Here is a 17,159-nt window from a genome sequence, read left to right as displayed (position 1 = left end):
GGGTCAGTACTACCCATGGCTTGAATTGCTTTTTTTTTGTTTTAATGGTACAGCATTGTTTTATTTGTTGCCGCTATGCCAATTGTTATCCAAAAGGATAGGTTTTCTTCACATTTAGTTTCGTTGAATATATTTTTAGTTTAATTGACAATGAAGTTCCAACAGGATGTTATCACTACAGTGTTATCATCACGGTTGTTTGTTACACCGCTTTTCGTTATTAAATCAACGGACTGATATGTTTCATGAACATCACCTTCAAGTTGTTTCAGAGCTAGAAATGTCCGTAGGTCTTATGGGCGTTGTTGTGTGTTTGCAATGTTCTTTTTGGTGCTTTACAACTTTACTTCCAAGCTCATCAAAATCTTTCATTAACTGATGGATTTTTGTTTTCTCCTTTTTTCTGTCTCTTACAATTTATAAAGCTGATGATTGATATTGAACCGAAACCGTTCAGTTTCACATTCAATCTGTATTTTATTTTTTCGGACAATGTTTTCAGGTTGCCATTTTTATGTTGACGAATCCGTTTGATGTTTTCAGCAACTTCATTAAATGTTTCATTAGTTTCCATTATCAAGAGATTGTAAATATTTTGACATTTTTTGTGTTTTCAACGATGCACTCACTACAACACGGGCATTCATGTTCATTGCAGTAAATCTGATAATTTTCATCATGTATACTACAACTACATGTCTGCTTAATATTTGTAATGTAATCGGGTAGATTTTGATTCTCTGATAGAAATATAGGTTTTTTTTTCGGACAATGCTTTCAAATTGCTACTTTTAACAGCTGTTTTCGATGTTTTCGGCTATTTCCTTTAACTTTTTAAATTTGTGACTGTAAATCTTTTTTAAGCAGGCAACACTATCGATGTTTTCGGATACTATTTATTACACGGTAGAATACAGTTGGGTCTATGTGCAAATTTACTTTCTAAGGTCAATGATGTGCAGTCAATCATACTATAGTCTCCAATGTAACATGGAGTAGTTTTGGTTATCCGTTTTGAAGCACTCTCATTATATCTTCACAGTACAGGTAATCAGTTACCTATATAGATGTTACATACAAATTTCACTCATTCCTTAGATAAAAAGATAAATGTATGAGAAAAGCTAGCAGTTGTGTGTTCAATGCATGTCTTTGCTTTTGTATGTATTATTCAGAAAGTAAGTCAATCAATTTCTCAGTGATATTGTTCTAATTATGTACCATGACTGTTACTTATATATAAAAATCCCTTGCTTGTCAGCTGACACTCAAGTCACAAGGAAGCTATTAACCAAGAGTTCAAAGGAGTGAAATTTAAATCTTCCCTTAAATTAAGGACGCCATCACGAGTTGGTTGACCATTATGAAATAACCGTTTCACAGATGATATCAGCTATGTTGCTTATGTCTACAACCCCGTTCCCTTTCCAATAATTTGACCCACCGAATAAGACTATCTACCAGTTTTGTAATAAAATGAGCTACACGACAGTTGCCATATTTGGAAAAAGGTTTCTGCTTACCCTTATGGAGCACCTGAGATCAATCCCATTATATATGGCGGGAATCGTGTTGCTAAGTTTTGAGTTTCCTATATTTTATCTTATGCACTATTCTTTTTTTTTTTAGCTATTTTGTTCTGGTATCGTTCGTCTCTTTTAAGTATTTTTTTTAATTCTTGAATTGTTTAATTCCTTAAAAAATATATGACCCATTTTGATTCAAAAAACGATGCATATTTGTAAATCCCATAAACAGTGACTTAACCTAAACTGAATGCGACACAATACTAACTAAACATATTACTTTTAATACACAAAAAAAAAACAAAGAAAGAATAACATAATACACATTTCGCTGTAAGAAGAAGTGTAAACAACTTTAGTCCATGTATGCATGTGTTTTTGTATAAATTCCCTATTTGCATTTCATTCAATACTACATTAAAATCTAATATTTAAGTGTTTTAATAACTAGATACGTTATACAAATACGCTTTCTGATATACATTTGCAACCAATAACTGATTAGTTTCCTTTCTAAAGTTAATTGAACATGGGTAATCTAAACCATCTCTTTTAGTTAAGAGTTCTCTATGTGTTTGTCCATCAGGGGAGATAACCACGACATTATTTGATTGAAATCCTACAACATACACGTTACCAGCATTGTCAGCTGATATTCCTAATGGATTCTTTAAAACGTTTTCATTTTTGAATGTCCATTGTTTCACTCCTTGCATATCGCAGCATACTACTGTATGATACTTATAACTGGAATAATAAAGTTTGTTTCCACATATCGTTATGTTGATGTCTGTGTCCATGTTCTCAGTAGTTATGTCACGTATTGATTCGTCAACAAGATCCATGGCTCGAATTGCTTTATTTTTAATGTGATACAGCAGTGTGTTATTTGTCACCGCTATACCAATGGTTTGTCCTCCCGGTGAAAAAGTTTTCTTTACTTTTCGTTTTGGTAAATCGATTATAGTTATGTGTTTGCCTTGACTACCCCAACAGGATGATATCGCTATAGTGGTATCCTCATTGTTGTACGCTATACCATATGCTGCTGTTATATTCAAAACAAAGTCAACCGTCCCGCCTTGTTTAACTACAGTAACTTTGTCTAAATAAGGGTAGGTGAATACAAATCTACTATCAGGCAATATGCAACATCCTCTAATATAAGATGATTCGGTTATTATAGTCTGTTCTAACTTGACTTGTATATTCTCAAAGGGCACAATTGATGATACTTTAGGCACTATCAACTGAGCTTGTTGTTGTTTTTTCTTCACAATGTTCACTGAGCTATTAGAGATGTCAATAAATACTTTTCCAAACTCAAGAACACTATTTGCCATGTCAGTAAGTGATGTGTTAATGTAAAACTTGATCTCCACACGATTAAGAACATTACTTTCAGTAATTGAATCAATAAACTGACAATTTTTATCAACATCACTTTCAATCTGTTTCAGTGCTAGGAAAGTCTGTATATCTGATGCGTGTTGTTTTATGTTTGCTATATTCTTTTGGTGCTCGGCAATTTTACTTTCATGCTTATCTAAAGCTTTCATTAACTGATTGATTTTTTTATTTTCTCTTTTTTCGATCTCATACAATTCTAATATGAAGTCCTCTTGTAGTTTATCGAGATGCCGATTGATGTTTAATCGAACTTGTTGAACATCACGTTCGATCTGTTTTCTTTGTTCGGACAATGTTTTCAGATTGTTGTTTTTATCTTGACGGATCCGTTTGATATTTTCCGCAACTTCATTAACTGATTCATGAATTTCCAGAAAAGCGTTTGATGTCTTTGTGTTTTTGACAACATCATCTAGATTTGATATATTTTGACATTTTGTGTGCCTTTCAACGATGCACTTACTGCAACACGCGCATTCATGTTCATTACAGTAAATCAGATACTTTTCATCATGAGTACTACATGTCTGCTTAATATTTGTAATGTAAGTCGGCAATGTTTTATATTCTGATATCGGAATAGTTACATGCTTTCTTGTTGCTTTTGAAATTCCATGATGCTTACTGCAGTCTATACAGAGGCCTTCATCACAATCTGAACACCATATGGAGGCAGATTTTAAGACATGTTGAAATTCACATACAGCACATGAAGGTTCAGAGCTTGTCATCATCTGCAAGAAAAAAATACATATTGATCGTTAAAAAGTAAAATCACAAAAATACTGAACTCAGAGGAAAATCAATTTGAAAAGTCCATAATCACATGGCAAAATCAAAAAACAAAACGCATCAAAAACGAATGGACAAGAACTGTCATATTCCTGACTTGGTACAGGCATTTTCAAATGTAGAAAATGGTGGATTAAACCTGGTTCTATAGCGCTAACCCTCTCACTTTAATAACAGTCTCATCAAATTCCGCTACATTTACATGATGCGTTAAATAAACAGTCACAATTAATAAAATAGTCAAAATATGGGTACATCAGTCATCATCGTATAACAACTTAACAGGACACAAAAACATCTACTATCTACGAACATATGGATTGATTTGAGTGTCTGACGTCAGAAAAATTATATTCGTCACATAAATTTGTCGTTCAATGTGCATACAATAGTTATCAAAAGTACCAGGATTATAAACAATTTTAAAATTTACATAGGCAATGTACGCATACAGGGTTAAAAATCAAAAGTATGTAAGAATAAATTACAGAAATAGACCAGATTCAAACCAGTCCAAAAGTTATACATAGAATTTATGAGAATCCAAAACTTTTAAAAGGGAACAATTTAACAGGACACAAAAACCTATCTACGAACACATGGATTGATTTGAGTGTCTGACGTCAGAAAAATTATATACGTCACATAAATTTGTCGTTCAATGTGCATACAAACAATTTTAAAATCTATATAGACAATGTACGTATACAGGGTTAAAAAAACAAAAGTATGTAAGAGTAAATTACAGAAATAGACCGAGATTCAAACTAGTCCAAAAGTTATACATAGAATTTATGAGAATCCAAAACTTTTAAAAGAAACAATTTAACAGGACACAAAAACATCTACTGTCTAAGAACACATGGATTGATTTGAGTGTCTGACGTCAGAAAAATTATATACGTCACATAAATTTGTCGTTCAATGTGAATACAAACAATTTTAAAATTTTCATAGGCAATGTACGCATACAGGGTTAAAAAATCAAAAGTATGTAAGAATAAATTACAGAAATAGACCGAGATTCAAACTAGTCCAAAAGTTATACATAGAATTTATGAGAATCCAAAAATTGTTAATTCCACTACGCCATTGATTGATTTTGACGTTTGTGGTTCAACATATATAGTAATTCATAATAGAAATATATCATAATGACATATGACATATTATAGACAAATATCATACTGACGGGATCTTTTAAAGTACAGAGTCACGTTATAAGCACAAAAGAAATACAAAGAGTCACATATACAAAACAAATCACCAAAAAATGAAAGCCAATACAAACACATTGACGAGATGTATAAGTACCGCGCCACGTCAAACGGATATCACATAGTATATCTTTGCTACATTTGTAAATCATTAAAAGGAAGATAAAAACCACTTAAAGTCATAAACTTTTAGCCTTGTATATCTTATTATAGCATAATTACTGCGATTACTCTAATATATGTATCCAATGTCTCTTTGTTTACTCTTTAATATTCTATTTATGCCTGCCCACTGTAAGGAGCCTGCTACATTGGTTGTTGTTTTTGCCGTTTCAAATATGTGCTGTTCGTTTATTGAATTGCTTAGTTTAAATATAGAACGAGGATAGTAAACTTAAGTAAAATCTTTATTACAACTGTTAAATTCAAAAACAAAACTTATTTTCGTAAATAAGTTATTACTTCAGCACTAATGTTAAAATAGCTGTCTTAATACATAACTAATTTTACGTAAAAACATCAAATATCGGACATAATTCACGCAGAACTATTGAGACAAGTAAATAAACAGTTGAACATAATAAATTTACCCAATCAAATTGCGTAGGATTAAAAAACATAGATCATTCCGTATCAAAAGATAATTAGGTAGGGAGACAAAGGCAGATTTGTAAATATATTTTTTTTCTTAATTCTAGAAACCATTCATCGACTAGATTTCCTGTTAGAATTTTCAAAACATAACAGTATGTCTTTCTAACGCAAAGAAGGATATTCAAACATAAAACATCTGTATTCCTTTATTTAACCAGTGATCAAATTACATAGTGTTAGTATCATGAAAATTTCATATTTATTCGATTTTGACATTATTATAAGGTGGAAGATTTAGCTAGCCATTAAACCAGGTCAACCCACCATTGTTTTCAAAATGTCCTGTACCAAGTCAGGAATATGGCAGTTGTTATCAAATAGTTTGTTTTTATGTATGTTTGCGTTTGTTTTTGTTGCTCTTCAGAGTTCCTGTTGTTCTTTGTTTCCCTATTATAGTTGATGTGTTCCTGTGGTTTTGGATTTTTAACACAGATTTGTTTTCTCTCAATCGATGTAGGACTTTTGAACACCGGTATACTACTGTTGCCTTTATTTATACGCACGAGTACCAAAGTTCTAGAAATATTAAATGATGTTTTATGAGACATTTTGCTAGTAAAACCGAAGTACGACAAGCAGTACAATGTTTCCCATTTAGCTAAGCACAGGACGATACCCATTGATGAACCATATTTTCAAAGTCGTATCAAAGTATCAAATAATTTATATGATAACTAGAAAATTGGTAGTGTTCCAAAATTTGAAAAAATAACTTTTACATTCAAAACGTGTCTTTTATTTAATGCAACATTTCAAATTAAAGGATATTTCCTGAGAAGTCATATTTTGTGGTAGCATATAAAACTGATTCTTATTAAGTAAGTGAAAATAATGGAAGGTGGGGAAATTGTTTTGACAAGCCTTACTTGCTGTTTTGTTAACTGTTACTATTATTATAGATACTTTTCAAGAATCTTTCTAACCATGAAAACTGGAGAATTTCTCAAAAAGTAAATTCTTCTCCATATGCAGATATGTAATTAATATATACAGTGTTCCATTTCTCTTATGTATAACTGATAATTGTCACTAATTTGGGTTTCAGATTGAATGATTTGGAATTCCAATTGTTTTTTGTTTTCAGATCGAATGGCACATGTATGAATGATCAACTTCCCATTACAACACCCACTCGTCTCTGAATGAAACAAGTTTATACATTAATATATAAAAGAATGAATGTATATATATTTTTATGAGACAAGTGCTAGCTGTGTGAAAACATCACAACAATGCACCGAGAGAAACAAATACATTGCGTAAGGCAACAAGAGCCATAATATTAAAAGAGAGACGAAAGATACCAAAGGGAGAGTCAAACTCATAAATCTAAAACAAACTGACAACGCCATGGCTAAAAAGACAAACAGAAAAACAATAGTACATATGACACAACATAGAAAACTAAAGAATAAACAACACGACATGAACTGATCATTGGGAGTGAACATTGGATGCAGATTAAACTAGAAAAAAAAATCCACAATGTATTCTAAAGATATCAAAAGTGATCTGAACAAAATCTTGTTTTTTTTATGTTAATTTGTTATTTATTATATACATGCAATTCGAAAATCGTATTTACGGAAATTAGATCACAATCTGATAATCAGCATTGAATTTGTAGAAAAAAAATAGTAAATTGCTGAAATCATATTTATAGATAAAACGTATGAACAATTTTTCAGTTTTGATGGTTAAAGTTCGATAACCCTTGAACGACCAGTATGAAAATAATCAATACAAATATATTAATTTTGTAGCTAAGACCAGTTGAAGTAATTAAGAAGAATTCATTAAAAACATACTGGAGGTATTATCAATATGATGGGGAAACATGGTATACAGGACACAACCTATTTTGATTGTGTACAAAGAGAACAGACGTGTTTTAGAGACCATCTATCACATTATGTGTTCATACTGATACATGTCACAAAGTTCCTTGTTTAAACATAATGACGATACGAGATGGAGTTAAGATGTTATACAATACTATTTCTTTCTTTAAATGTCATTGAAATGAAATTAAGCAGCAATAATTTTACCTGAATTTGAAGGAGTTACACAAATGTCTTTAACTTGATAAAATAGTTCAACCAGGAAGGTAAACAAACGAAACAGTCACGAGATGTTTATCGTCGAATCTATTGACGACATCTGTAAATCACGTTACGGATGTTAAAATGGCGCGTAACTTTAAATGTATTAATTATACATATTTGTATGCACAGTTTGTTAATATCACGTTAGTATGAAAAGGAAGAACAATATGAATACAGATAGAAAATATGTAAGGATTTTGGAAAGAGGTATCAAAGTGTTTTTGATTTTTTTTATAGATTGTAAATTTAATTACAATGACCAATATTTAACTCAAAAGGTAACTTGATTGCAAATAAAAAATATGTTAGTAATTTGGATAGAACATTTCGTTACGCTAACCTATTAAAATGAAGGTGTTCGAGTAAATTAAAGGTGCAATATAGTGGGACTTCTCCTATTTTCCGATGATTAAGTCATGTATAGAAAGCATTTGAACAGATAGTTTCCTCTCTTACCATAAAGAAAGTCACCTGTCGAAAACTATTAATTCCGGAGTCAAAAGTCGATAATATGAAAATGGACTATTAGTGATGAGGATATTTCAATCACTATTAATGTGTTTTATACGTATATACTGGTAATGACATAAAGTGCACATCTTTTTTTTACATGAATAAAACTACTGCCCATATCTTTCGCAACGAACTTTGTTTTACAAAAACATGAATATCAATCAGTTTCAAAACTTGTTTATACAGAAATTCCGATGAAGACATCAGCGTGACAACCTAACAATGCATGAATACTGATGATGCCACGTGACCAGTGGCACAACCTTGTAATATATGTATATTGATGATGACATCAGCGACACAACTTTGCAATGCATGTATACTGATGAAGACATCAGCGGCACAACTTCGCAAAGCATATACACTGACGATGCCATCAGCGATATGACTTTGCAACGCAATGTATACTGATAATCAAATAAGTGACACAACTTTGCAATACATGTATAATGATGATAACATCACCAACACAAATTTGTAATTAATGTATACTTACGATGACTTCACCGACACAAATTTGCAATTCATGTATACAGACGATGACATCACCGACACAACTTCGGAATACATGTATACTGACAATATCATCACCGACACAACTTTGCAATTCAAAGACACTGATTAGAACATGATCAACACAGATTTGAAATGCATGTTTACTTATAATAACATCAGCAACACAATCTTGCGATGCATGTTTACGAATGATAACATTAGCGCCACAACTTTGCAATGCACGTATACTGATGATGACATCAGCTGCACAAATTTGCAATGACTGAAACGGAGGATCAAATCAATGCCATAACTTTGCTATACACTCATTTTGATGTTGGCTTCAGTGACAGAACTTTGTTTTACATGCTTAAATCAGAATTAATGATGAAATCAGGGGTATACCTTTGTTTTAAATGTATACGGAAAATGACAGCAGTGACACGACCTTGCTATTAATCCATACTGGATAGTAATGCTTATGAAATGTAATTGTTGTCCTTTATTTCATTTTCTTAAATTGTATTTTATAACTAAAATGTTGTTCTTTCATTGATATTATTATACTGGAGATATTGAAATTAAAATCTTTAATATAATGCATGATGATTGAATGAATTGCTAGCTGTTAAACCCCCAGATGTGCATATTCCGGACTAGAATATATGAATGCAAACCTAATTCTGTACTAGACCGACAATCAACCTATTTGTACTCTTATCGATAAACGCTGCGTACGCGTGCTAAGCAGAGAGACAACTAATATTTATTTTTTATCTCTAATTTGCCCAAGGTTGGATTTTAACTCACGACCTTTCTCATTCAATGCTATCAAGGTAATGGCTTCTGTACAACGAAACGACAGAGCTGATTTAGACGGTAAATTAAAACCAAAAACATCTATAAATCAATGATTATCCTCTTGTCTAAAATCAAGTTTTTTTTTTGTTTGACGATTATTGAAATACTTATTAAACGGTCATCAATTTATTGTAAAAGATAAGGCAAACAAAGTTTACTCATGCATAAGAAATAACGTCAGCTACATTGTGCAAGTTAGTGTGTCCTCAATGCTCTACAACTTCGTGGCCTTTTGACTTTTTTATTTGAACGTCACTGATAAGTTATGGGTAGAAGGTAGACGAAACATGCGTACAGCGTATCAAATTTCGATACTGATGCATGTACCTGCGATGAGTTGTATTAGATTAACCACATAAACTTCTATGTCGTCTTACTTTTATAATGATACAATTAACAATTTCACTGCACCAAATACGCATTTTGACAATTAATTTCTCTTTAGTGATTATCGAGGGCAAAATATTTGAAATTCACACCTCATACAAACGCTGATATACCACATCAGTTTCTAAAATAAAATCTCATTTATATACTGACAACCTTTCAATCTATTAACTTAAATATGGCCTAAACAAAAAGGTTTTTGAACCGAAATTCTGATTTATATCAATAACTACAAGGTAATGCATATATAAAATAACATGGCGTATCATTTACAAACAATGGTGACCGTACAATTTACATTGTCGAAGGAAATGCTAAAAAATATAATTTTGAGTATGGTATTTTGTTTGCCTCAAGGTGTTATTCATCTTTCTATTGTTATCGTTTACCATTGTTGATTTTTCAGTTTAATTTCTTGAAACGGTAAACAGATATGATTTTTTGTGGTAAGTTGCAACTAATAACTGATTTGTTTCTCTTCCAAAGTTAATTGACCATGGTGATCTAAAATGTTCACTTAGAGTTAGGAGTTCCTTATGTGTTCGTCCATCTGATGAGATAACTACGACATTTTGAGTTCCATGACCTACAACAAACACGTTACCATCCTTGTCGGCTGATATACAAGATGGATACGATAAAACACTTTTATTTTTGAATGTCCATATTGGTGTGCCTTTTAGATCGCAGCATACTACTGTATCATATTCATAGCTGGAATAATACATTTTTTCATTACATATTGCTACATCTACAAATGATTCTTTGTTCTTGGGAACTATTTCCCGTGTCGATTCGTTGCTTAGATCAATGGCTTGAATTGCTTTGTTGGTTTTGTAATACAGCAGTGTTTTATTTGTCGTCGCTATGCCAGTGGTTTGTCCTCCAAGTGAAAATGTTTTCTTCACTTTTCTCTGGGTTAAATCAATTATTGTTATTTGATCGCCAACGCCGTTAAACCACCAGGAAGTTATGGCTAATGTGTTATCTGCATCGTTGTAAGCTACTCCATATGCGGCTGCAACATTCAATGAAAAATCAGACGACCCGTCTTCTTTTACTATTTCTACTTTATTTAAGTCAGGATAGGTTAACACAAATCTACCTTCTGGTAATATGCAACATCCTCTGACATGGGATTTATTTTCTATGGTTTGTTGTAACTCCACTTTGATAGTCTCAACGGGCACGGACAAGGCTCTAGGCAGTACTAACTGGGCTTGTTGTTGCTTTTTCTTTGTTATCATCACCGATTTACTAGCACTCTCAATATATACTTTTCCGAACACAGGTACAATGTTTGCAATGTCAGTAAGTGACGAACTAATATTACATTTGATCTCCACACGATTCAGTACATCACTCTCAGAAAGTGACTCAATGAACTGACATTTCTCATCAACATCACCTTCTAATTGTTTCATAGCAAGAAAGCTTTGTAGATCTGATGCATATTGTTTTATGTATGTAATGTTCTTTTGGTGTATGGTAAGTTTACATTTATGCTCGTCTAAAGCGTTTATAAACTGGTTGATTTTCCTATTTTCTTTTCTTTCTTCATAGTTTATTAAAGAAAACTCAGCCGCAGAAGACTGCGTAACAGGAGCATATTATACACAATATAAATCACAACATATTTCATAATACATTTTTATATTATACATTTTCAGAAATAAATCTTTGTTTATTGCAATTTAAATCAGACAAGCATCTTTTCTACCTTTTAAATAAAAATTGACAGCTTAGACAGCACATTATTATTACAATATTTTAGCATACCCAGTACTTTTTTAACATTTGGATATTTTAAATAATATAGAGGCATGAACTTCCCCCTTAAATCTTTAACTTCACAATTGGTACATAAACATATATAGTGGTACACATCCCCAAGACCAGCTTTACAAAGTGGACAAAGTCTCTCATTTCGTGGTATCTTTCTCCATCTTCCTGTTTCAATGGGAAACTTTGTATTACATACCCTTAGTTTACATATATTAACTCTATGACCCCACACTGTATCAAAAGCTTTATTAAAATCTACAAAAGCGCAAAATAATTTCTTTCCCGAACTCAAATATAGTGAAATTAAAGCATGCATGATAAACATACTATCTTGGACAGAATACCCCTTACGAAAACCACCCTGGGCATCAGTTATAATCCCGATCTCGTCTGACAGAGCATTAAGTCTTGAAATAAGTATAGAGGTGAACACGTTTCCTAAATTCGATTTAATAGTACTGCAACCAGAGTTCATTTTTAAAAACTTTAATGGTCCGGAAGAACACACACCTAAATTATATATCGATGGAAAGAGAAAAACGTGTGCAATAAGAAAAGTTGGGTCGTAAAAATCCAGAGTGGTCATATTTTTGTGAAATTGAGGTCAAAGTTCAGACCTAAAAATATCAATATTTCAACCACAAGGACAAAAAGGAGAAATTTTCTGATATTTATTCAACAGAATTCTACAAAAACGATTCAATCATAAGCATATGATATAAACGATGTTAAAACGACAAATTTGACTACTTATATGAAGAGCTGCCATTACAAAATGGCGTTGATTTGGAACCTTCTGATTTTTATCCATTTATGACATAGCAAAAGAAGAAGTGGCCTAGACCTTTTCACATCCATAAACTTTCATATTGTGTATAGTGTTTCACTACAGTATATTACAGAATTATTTTCTAAACTATAAAACACCAGTTTATCAAATTATTTCAATATTTTTTCTATCTTTGAAAAAAACAAAATTTAAGCGCTGAAACAGTGTTTTTAATTTTAAAAGGTTGTATTTTGTAAAAATTAGTATCTAGTTATAGATAAATACATATTGTGTATTTGCAAAGTCTGGACATATCAATTATACACAAAATATACCATAGTCACCCGAGGCGAATGCGAGGTTTAAAAAAAATCATTAGTGTTACTTGCCTTGATTAGGGGTTTGGTTGAGTGTAAAACAAAGTCAGTTTGGTGCATTAACATTGTCTTAGTGGGATAATCCTGGTAAAAAAGTAAACTCATCAATTTTTAAGGGAAGGATGAAAAATTATACAATGTAATGCCAATTTTCTAATGTAACGTTGTAATTCAAAATCAGTCATGATCCTTATATCTAACTTTTAAAAGCGACACACAATAGCTCAAGTATTCATTAAATAGTGACATGAATCAATCTCTTAGTCATCATATGCGGATTTAGTACGCGTTTGAGCATTACAACACACTTCCCTTTTCTTACAAGAACAAGTTCGGCGCAGGACAGAGTTTGTTCAAAGCAGTTTTTGAGTACAAATGCCATCTGGGGCGTAAATACCGTCTTGATTCGGTCAAACTCGTCAGATATAGTCTTACCTTTGCATAGGAAACACAAAGCAATGTGAGTTTCGATCAATGTTCGTGACCCATATTGCCATATGCATATGTAAATGTCATGGGGCGAATGTTGCTACAGAAACGATTGATTTTGTAATAGCCATATATTTACGAATTTTTGTTATCTTTAGGAACAATATACGGCTCAGAAGCGCCTTTGTCTTATTTTTCATCAATTAACTAACAAATGAACTTAAGAGCCTAGGCTCCGTGTTGAAGACCGGACCGTGACCTATAATGGTTTAATTTCATAAATTGTGACTTGGATGGTGTGTTGTATCATTGGCACTCATACCACATCAGGTGTAATACCACCAAATCGTGGTACGTCACATCCGGTTGTATACGAAAGTAGGTCGAAAAAAATACTACCTTGAATTTGACAGTTGTAGGTAATCAATCCTACATTTTATTGCAGTAAAAACATTTCTGTGTCATAAACATATGTCTTGGGTATTTCAAAACACCATTATTTTTTATTTGGGATTTCTATAGAAAAATTTTGTAATCTTGAGGTTACATGGTGACTAGACCTTGTACACAGATAAAATAAGGGGAGAAATTTGATTGGTTAACTTCCAATGATGGTTATTTTCTTATATGCAATGCAATGTTATGTGAAACTTTGTCTATAGTACTGGACAGGATAAAACTTTACTCATGCCAACTATTTCTTTATTTGAAACAAAAATAAATTCTGCACATTGTTTTGAAAAGTGCAAATTTAACAAAGACTAAAAGGGGAAAATCAATGGTTGTATTACACCTATATCTATTAAGAAGCTATGCGGGCATCATTTCCATGGAAATATCCAAACGAGGACATAGCTTATAAGAGCACTGGCGGTAGGGTGAAGTAATTGTTCTTCTTTTAATGTATCTTTGATATTTTCAGACACACCTTGGTGTAATTCTGAAAGTCTTAACATAGACTTCAATTTTCCTGCAGCAGATAACAAAGGATAAGGCATCCCCTATATTGAGTTCAGAGCTAAACTCTACATTTCATATCCCTTGGCCCAACTGTGTCTGAATTGTATGGTGTCACAATATCTAGTTAGTTCTGGAGTTTGGCAGTTTGGTAAGCATCAGAGACAATCGTGGGTAAAAGTGATCGGTATATATAGAGGATGTGCTACATGAGAAAGGCTTTTTCTTATGGAAGAACAGATTATCACTAACAATCGTTATCAATGAACTGACAGCAAGTTCAAATTCTAATTTTTCAGTAACTGTTTTACCTAATTGCACAGGTGTTGACTTCAATACGTACTTGGTAATGCATGGATAAATGATTACTCACATTAGTTAGCACAACTTAAAAGACTGTCAACACGTTTAGAGGACTCAGTTTTGTGTAGTTTTCTGGATTTTTTTTAAAGGTTTCCCTTTTACACACAAAACCTGTTTTCATAACCAAACTACAATGAAGAAACTGAGCGCGAGATCGTATAAAAGTGTCAGGTTGTGAGGATACATGTCGATCAGTTTGATCACATATATGGATTTCTGTTGTTTCTAATTTAAAGTTCCCCAAGGGTGACTGGGGAAACGAAATATGGTCACTTGGTCTTCTCCCGGCCGGCAGTAAAACGAAGTGGGGCGTCCGTTTGGCTGTGCAGGATGTATCAAGTTCGCAGTCACGTCCGGTCAGAATGGGGTCGTTAAATCTAATGCCTCGTGTAAAGAGAGTGCCACGTTCTTTGCACGTTAAAAAACCTTGCAACAACTCTTTTAGGGATCCGTAGGTGGCCTGTTGCAATGGAAAATTTCTGTCCCAATCCAATATACCATCATTTTCCAGTGGCAGTCCACATTTTCGCGACCATCATCCCGAATGGCCAATATTATGACAAGACCTACCTATTTTTTTTTATTGTTAACTTGTTCTCGTCCTGAACATGCATGATATATTTGCCACTGGACGTTAAGCAACCAACAATCAATCTAATTTAAAGACGCAACAATTTTGCTTTCTGGTGCAAGTCTCATACATGTAACATCACTATGATTTGCCCAATGAAAGCAGAATATCAAGAGAAGTTGGTTGTAGCATCACCTTGTCACACACCAAATCTCAAGAGTACTTTTTTCCACGACCTCTTGCATGCATAATAATTGCTCTGAGGTTAAACATTGACATACAATGTATTTTCACACAATATCAACTATAGTCATTACCCGGAAAAGCTCTTATCCGAAGGATTTGGTTAACTTTTATAAAAAGTCAAAATTATATTAACAAAAATATAACTTATTTACAGAAAATACACGAAAGAACTACTATATATATATTCAAATCACAAAAAAATAAATTAACTTCTCCTTCAAAATCTACATAATCACATCGAAACTATCAAATTCAAAGTGAAGGAAAAAAATAAATGGTGGAGCTGATTGACGGATAGGAAATATCCGTAATTTAAAAAGGTACAAATGCTGTTTTTATTTTTGAGTTTTTGACAGAATTGTTTGGAATTTGCTCGACAAAATTTGTATGCAGTATCGTAATAATATGTTTTGTCCTCTCAAATGTCAAATACTGTTTTTGAATCATATGTTTTCTCGTTTTCAAAGAAAAACGCGTTAAATTTCTATCTAAAAAAACAGCCAACTTTAAGTTTGAAAGTTTTACTTGGAGATGGTATTATATTTATGTCTTCATCATTCCGATGATCCTTGATGATATGTGCATAGAAAATATTTACGAAAATAGCGGGAAATTTAACCAAAAAATATATTTTTGGATTTTAAGGTAACTACCCAAAACCGTAAATTGAGGAGTACCCCCATTAAAGGGATAAAATACAAAAATGTGACCATAGGAACTTTTTACGACCAGACGGAAATTAAAATATAGATATTATTCTATCATTTAAAACAATTTGCAGCCGTGTGTTATTCCGGACCATTAAACTCGTTAACTAAGCGTCTTTTTCGATGTCAGTTGCAGTACTATAAGACAATAGCTCGGTAATTCTATATCGTTCATGTCAATTAGAAAATTATCACGCAGTGTATTGAGATATTGGTTGATATTTTCTCGAACTTGTTGAATTTCACTTTTGATCCGTTTTCTTTTTTTAGAAATTGCTTTCATATTGTTCTTTTTATCTTTGCGGATCCGTTGAATATTTTCGGCAACTTCGTTTAAAGTTTCTTGAATTTCGATAAAAGCAATTGATGACTTTGTGTTTTTAACAACATCGTCAAAATTAGCAATATTTTGACATTTTGCGTGCTCTTCAACAATGCACTTACTGCAACATGCGCATTCATGGTCATTGCAGTAAATCTGATAGCTTTCATCATGCTCAGTCACTACATGTCTGATTAATATTTCTAATGTAAGGAGGCAGTTTTTTATAATCTGACATTGATAAAGTACGACATTTTCTAGTTGCCTTGGACATCTCGTGATGCTCGTTGCAGTTCACACATAGGCCCTCGTTACAATCTGAACACGAAATGGACGCTGGTTTGAAGATATGCCGATATTCACATACACCACAGGAAGGTACAGAGCTTGCCATTATCTACAATAAAATAGCGTGTTCAATGCTGATGTCAGAAGAGGTAACAAAAGAAAATAAACAAATTGAAAATAATAAATAAAAATAACAGACTACAAGCAGTTACTGACATGCCAGCTCCAGATATCTTAATTTAAGGATAACCAAGCTAACCTGAAAAAGGTAGGTAGAAATAAAATGTCTACTTTTCATTATGTTTTGTTTATATTTTCAGAACAAAGGAAATCTTTTTTAGGTTAAAAATATGTGATTAAGATGACTTGCGCCACCAAGATTTCA

At 32.6% G+C, this 17,159-nt stretch overlaps 2 protein-coding genes across 2 annotated transcripts; both read right to left on the bottom strand.

Annotated features, from left to right (window-relative positions):
• Positions 1 to 1,951: 1,951 nt before the first annotated feature.
• Positions 1,952 to 7,760, bottom strand: LOC139481704 (uncharacterized). The gene is made up of 2 exons (XM_071265175.1): positions 7,648 to 7,760; positions 1,952 to 3,670 (listed from the first exon to the last, which is right to left on the bottom strand). Exon 2 carries the CDS (start codon positions 3,668 to 3,670, stop codon positions 1,967 to 1,969), a length of 1,704 nt encoding a protein of 567 aa, XP_071121276.1. The 5' UTR covers positions 7,648 to 7,760; the 3' UTR covers positions 1,952 to 1,966.
• A 2,607-nt stretch (positions 7,761 to 10,367) lies between these two features.
• On the bottom strand, positions 10,368 to 11,384 carry LOC139483180 (uncharacterized). The gene has a single exon (XM_071267216.1). It carries the CDS (start codon positions 11,382 to 11,384, stop codon positions 10,368 to 10,370), a length of 1,017 nt encoding a protein of 338 aa, XP_071123317.1.
• Between the last annotated feature and the right edge of the window lie 5,775 nt (positions 11,385 to 17,159).

This window comes from Mytilus edulis, chromosome 7 (assembly GCF_963676685.1).
Source record: "Mytilus edulis chromosome 7, xbMytEdul2.2, whole genome shotgun sequence".
Lineage (NCBI taxonomy): Eukaryota > Metazoa > Mollusca > Bivalvia > Mytilida > Mytilidae > Mytilus > Mytilus edulis.
This window is presented reverse-complemented; position numbering and strand designations above follow the sequence as displayed.